The following is a 5,719-nucleotide window of genomic DNA, read 5'->3' on the forward strand; positions in this document are numbered from 1 at the left end:
CCACCCTGTGGGGATTTACATTCCCGGGCTTCCAAGGTGTTTATCATCCCGCCTTTGCAGTCTTGCCCCAAATAATGAAAGGATGCACTTATCTTTTCCTGTGCAGATATCATAATGCAAGTGATTTTTACGGAGGGCACGGTGGTCTATCAGGCAATGCTGGTTACTTGAAAAGGCTCTGGCTCGCAGCTCACGCTGCCCATGTCTTTGGGCGGCAGCCCTGCGCTGTACAGTATTGCAGTCATTCCCATTGTGACTCTTTCTTTTTCCTCCTCTTCATCTCCTTCCACCCAGCGCCCAGGGGGCAGAGGGAAGACTGCTCCGGATTTGATATTGCCAGGCAGGAGGAGGCTTGGCATCTCAGCCCATCTCAACAGTTGATGGTGCCAAAAGCAAGGAACCCAGGAACAGTGTCTGAGGAGTTACTTGGAAGAATCCTGCAGCAGTGGGACCCCCTACCAGAGCAAGCTGGGCACACAGGAATCACCTGCTGTGGCAAGGGAAAGAAATAGTAATTATTACAAGCTTTTGTTATCTTCTGTTTGCACTAGATCGCAGTCATGCCTCTCTGCATCTTCAAGCTGACTTCTACAGGCTGAGTTACGAGGCAGCACTCTCCCATGATTTCAGATGGGTCAAATAATGGCTCTTACTGCTGAGGGTTTTAAAATCCTGTGTGTGCCTACTGTTTGAAGGGCCTGCATCCTTTAGTCAGTCCAGCACTAGAGCAGCATGCAGAAAGTTGAGAGCAAAGGGTGTTATTTTCATTTGTGTGTTACATCTTAAGGTTAAGGTTAAGCGCTGCTGGATCCGCACATTGGTCTGAGATTTTCCAGCAGCACACAAGTGTGCCTGCAGTCACGCCAGGTTCTTTGGGTTTGGTTTGTTTTCAGAGAAAATGTTGGCAGTCTGTTTTGATTGCCCAGGAGGCCCAGAAAACCTCTATGTGAAAGAAGTGATGAAACCACATCCAGGAGAAGGAGAAGTTCTTCTGAAGGTCTCAGCCAGCGCTCTGAATCGGGCCGATTTACTCCAGGTATGTGTATGTTAAGCAGATTTACGCACCTGAAAATGACACCAATTTTTCAAGCCTCTATCTTGACAAAGCTGAAGAGTTAAAAGAGCTTAGGCCTGGTGAGCATTTGTTGGGGCGAGTTCAAACAGCTGACAGAAGAGATGTCTGTTGATACAGCAGATAAATGTTTTTGTCCGGGTGACTGCAATGCTGGGGTGGCGTGAAAAGGCAGCTGCCTTTCAAGAAGAGACGTGAAAACAAAGCTCCAGTCTTTCCAGATGCTTAAACTATTCTCTGGGCATTTGAGATGAGCATGAAATGTTCCGCTGGTTCAGTTTCCAGAGGGGGAAAATCACATTCAAATTGTTAAGTGTGAGCTGCTGTGACCTGAGCTGAAAGCCACGCTCTGCAACTGCAGACCATAATACTTCCCCAGGGAAGTACAACAATGGGGGCTGGCAAGACACTGAATTTGCACACAGACTTTGAATAATAAAGCATACTTAGGTAACCAGGAGTGTTGCCAGAGGATAGAAGATACTAGAACATTTGCACCGTGCAAAATCAGGATTAAACAAATGGGAATTTAGGTTGGAAGCATGTGAACGAAATATTGGAGGTCATTACACTCATTGATGTGTGGCTTTTCCTTTCCTCCTCTCTCTTCTGTTTCAGAGGAGGGGGAAGTACCCTCCCCCCAAAGGAGCAAGCGATATTTTAGGCTTAGAAGCAGCCGGGACCGTGGCTGGGCTGGGACCTGGCTGCCAGGGCGGCTGGAAGGTTGGCGACACAGTGATGGCGCTGCTCTCCGGAGGTGGCCAGGCAGAATACGTTACCGTACCCGAAGGCTACCTGATGCCGGTTCCCAGTGGTATGACTTTCATTCAAGCTGCTGCCATTCCCGAAGCCTGGTTAACAGCCTTTCAGCTGCTGCATTTTGTAGGTGAGAGGTGTATTGTCCAAAACTGCTTGTCTTCCTTTTTTTCACAAAATTCTCTCTTTGTTGCCTCCATCTGAATGCTGTTGCCTTCTAAAGAGCCTTTTCTCCGTCGCTCCATTCACATGGGTCAGAATTCAGTATGCCAGGCCCAAATCCTGAGGTGTTTACCACATCACCTGAAGGGGTGATGGTGCCCTTCAGTACCTGAAGGGGCTACAAGGAAACTGGGGGGGACTTTTTACAAGGGCCTGTAGGGACAGGACAAGGGCTAACGGGTTTAAATTGAAAGTGGGGAGGTTTAGATTAGGTGTCAGGAAGAAATTCTTCATGGAGAGGGTAGTGAGGCACTAGAACAGGTTGCCCAGAGAAGCTGTGGATGCCCCATCCCTGGAAGTGTTCAAGGCCAGGCTGGATGAGGCTTGGAGCAACCTGGTCTAGTGGAAGGTGTCCCTGCCCATGGCAGGGGGGTTGGAACTGGGTGGGCTTTAAGGTCCCTTCCACCCCAAACCATTCTATGATTCTATGATCTCCCCTGTCCCTTACTCAGGTTCTCCTCAGGTGACATATAACCTTATCCTACCCTCTTCAGTAGTAGCATCTAAAGCTCCACTAGAGAACAGGAGTTAAAACTGCTCGAAATGTAGACTCACGTTGCTTCCTGGGATCTGTGGTCAATTAGGATGACATCTCCAGGACTACTCAGTGCCTCACTTCCAGGAGCAATCAGTGAAACGCAAACAAATGCATCCAGGCAACTGGGAAATGGTAAAATGAAGGTAGAACTGGTCCTTAATGTTACCCAGCGCTTCTGGCGTTTCTCCGTTGTGCCTGGTTTCTCAGTAGGAGCATCCTCCAAGTGTGTTTTCTGTTGGTGGCGGTGGACGGTCCTGCTGTAGGAAGGCTGACCGCACTCCCCTAAGCAGCTCGGTCATGGATGCCCCGAACTGGGCAGGGCCAAGCTAAAGCTGTTCCGCTGAAGTCAGTAAAACGCAGGCCTGTCGGTACACCGCGAGCTGTGTTAGCTGTGGATTTGTTTCTTTAATGAAGGCTGTGAAGATGTAAACAAAGCCCACTCAAGGGCATCTCCTTCAGCTTCCTCTTCAGTATTTTCCACCCTGATCATGTTTTAATCCAAAGGTGACGCCTAAAGTGCAACCATTTCCCTTACATCCTCCTTCAGGGAAAATACAGAAGGGCGAGAGCGTGCTGATCCACGCTGGAGCTAGCGGAGTTGGTACGGCTGCCATTCAGCTGGTGAGACTGGCAGAAGCTATTCCCATCGTGACAGCAGGGAGTCAGGAGAAACTGAAAGCAGCAGCAAGCGCCGGAGCAGCTGCGGGGTTCAACTACCAAAATGAAGATTTTAGTGAAAAGGTCTTGGCGTTCACCCAAGGTAAGAACCTCTGTGTGAGAGACAGTGTCACAGCTGAGGAGTGTGTTCCACCTAACGTGTAGAACATACACTCAGTTTCCACCGCCACCCCAGTCGCTGAAGGAGCAGAGTCATGACCCTGTTACCACAACCCAACACCCCGAGAATCTGCCTTTCCATAATTTGATCGTGCTCTGTCTTCCGCACGGACTCTCTTGGGCTTTGTGCTCATTCGGGACATAAATATCGTGCCTGTGTTACTGCTGCCTCCACAAGGAACCGTGGGACCAAATCCTTGCCCTTCTCTTTGTAAGGATTTGAATATGGCAACAAAACAGTTCTGTTACTGTTAGAAAAAGTTAGCTTTTCTAAGCATTCAGGGTGGTTTAGAGAATTGAGTTTGTTCAGCCTGGAGAAGAGAAAGCTCTGGGGAGACCTTATTGCAGCCTTCCAGTACCTGAAGAGGCTACACGGAAGCTGGGGGGGACTTTTTACGAGGGCCTGTAGTGACAGGACAAGGGGTAATGGGTTTAAATTGAAAGTGGGGCGGTTTAGATGAGGTATCAGGAAGAAGTTCTTCCCGGAGAGGGTGGGGAGGCACTGGCACAGGTTGCCCAGAGAAGCTGTGGATGCCCCATCCCTGGAAGTGGTCAAGGCCAGGCTGGATGAGGCTTGGAGCAACCTGGTCTAGTGGAAGGTGTCCCTGCCCATGGCAGGGGGGTTGGAACTAGATGGTCTTTAAGGTCCCTTCCAACTCAAACCATTCTGTGGTACTATGGTTTATGACACAGTCTGCATCTAGATACCTACAAGGATTCTTTGTGCCTGATGCTAGAATTCCTTACAAATCATGGTGCCAATTCCTAATTTCAGTAGGAAGATTTAAATCAGAATTCCTGATTCATTCTGTACCCATGAAGAACAAGGTTCCAGTTTTGCCTGAAAGTATCCTGCCTTTAATGCAGCTCGACTATGTTGCTGAAATCTTTTCTGTTTCTGCTTGAGGTGTGGGAGTAGATATTATTTTAGACTGTGTTGGTGGCTCTTACTGGGAGAAGAATCTCAACTGTCTGAGTACGGATGGCCGGTGGATTATTTACGGACTGCTGGGTGGAGGTGAAGTCCATGGAGACTGGCTTGCAAGGCTGCTTTCCAAAAGAGGGAGCATCCACACGAGTCTGTTACGATCACGAGACAAGGAGGCAAGTGATGGCTATCAACAGCACATACCGTTTGACCTTAAAATGGATGATAATTTTGAGAGCTTTCTTTTCATATCGGTGTTAAAGCAGAATCTACTGTGTTATTACCAAAAAAGCACCACCTTGAACTGGTACTACACACTTGGGAAAACATTGCAAAATTAAGTTATATTTTCCCTTGTCTATTTTCATCACATGCCTCCCTTTTACAACTATTGAATCAGAGGAACGATACCCAGGACTTCTTAAAGCACTGCACGAGCACCATAATCTAAAGATTTGGCCTACAAGAAAACAAAACTCAAGATCAGGCAATTTCATCGAGGGCGGGGGAGGGAAAAACTTCTGATAGATTATTTTTGTAAGTAGAGAGTGAGGCTCTTTGGATGTTCAGAAATTACCAAGAAAAAAAAAAATCCCTTTACGTGGAGAATTCTCAGATATTACAGTAAAAGCCAGTAGTGTAGAGCCCCAGGATAGAATCTGCCCATGGTCTAATACATAGTATTCTCAAGAATTTTATCAGTTTGAGTTTAAATGGTTCTCCACTGAGCTTATACCACTGGTTTCGTAGAATTTCATCCAATTTAAAGGTAATTGAAGTTTTCTTACAAACAATTGTAATTTACACCTGTCAGATGTTACATGTCATCTCCTGATGAGAATGTCAGAGTCTCCCTGAGAACTGTGCCCAGTTTCTATGCAGTGCTTAGAGATACCTCTGAGAATGGCGTGACCGGGAATAATCTTCAACATGCTTTCATTTCTTCTTCAGTACAAGGAACGGCTGGTGAAAGCCTTCACAGAAAACGCGCTGCCCTATTTTTCTGGAGTACCTTCCCCTTGCCTCCAACCGTTTGTCGACAGTGTTTACCCTCTGCAGGAGATTGCAGAGGCACACAGGATCATGGAAGGAAACAAGAATATTGGCAAAATTGTCATCGAAATGCCTGCCTCACCTTAAGGTGAGGCCTATGCCGAGGTTGTTTCAGGGACAGAATCATCAGGGCTGTCTGACAAGCAGAGAATCTGCCATTTCTGCTTCCAAACCCGGAACGATTTTGTATGGGAGGATGCCCAAAGGGAGTGGCAAGGCAGACCTTACAGGAGGTGTTTAATAAAAAGGTTGATGTTGCAGCACCAGTATCGTGCCTTGAACACATAACTGAGCAGCCCTGAGGAGAAGGACT

The 5,719-nt window shown here is 47.5% G+C and overlaps 1 protein-coding gene across 1 annotated transcript; it reads left to right on the forward strand.

Annotated features, from left to right (window-relative positions):
• Nucleotides 1-898: 898 nt before the first annotated feature.
• On the forward strand, nucleotides 899-5,515 carry TP53I3 (tumor protein p53 inducible protein 3). Its single transcript, XM_010147488.1, has 5 exons — nucleotides 899-1,036; nucleotides 1,691-1,958; nucleotides 3,136-3,348; nucleotides 4,333-4,529; nucleotides 5,305-5,515. The coding sequence occupies exons 1-5, from the start codon at nucleotides 899-901 to the stop codon at nucleotides 5,491-5,493; spliced, it is 1,005 nt and encodes a 334-aa protein (XP_010145790.1). The 3' UTR covers nucleotides 5,494-5,515.
• The last annotated feature ends 204 nt before the right edge of the window (nucleotides 5,516-5,719 follow it).

The sequence above is a fragment of the Eurypyga helias genome, unplaced genomic scaffold, assembly GCF_000690775.1.
Source record: "Eurypyga helias isolate BGI_N326 unplaced genomic scaffold, ASM69077v1 scaffold1522, whole genome shotgun sequence".
Taxonomy (NCBI): domain Eukaryota; kingdom Metazoa; phylum Chordata; class Aves; order Eurypygiformes; family Eurypygidae; genus Eurypyga; species Eurypyga helias.

Excerpts from the sequence above, each read along its gene's own strand:
- TP53I3 (XM_010147488.1), top strand. The coding sequence starts at position 899 with ATGTTGGCAGTCTGTTTTGATTGCCCAGGAGGCCCAGAAAACCTCTAT. Across the intron at positions 1,037-1,690 it reads ATCGGGCCGATTTACTCCAG|AGGAGGGGGAAGTACCCTCC; the intron begins GTATGTGTATGT and ends CTTCTGTTTCAG. Across the intron at positions 3,349-4,332 it reads GGTCTTGGCGTTCACCCAAG|GTGTGGGAGTAGATATTATT; the intron begins GTAAGAACCTCT and ends TTTCTGCTTGAG.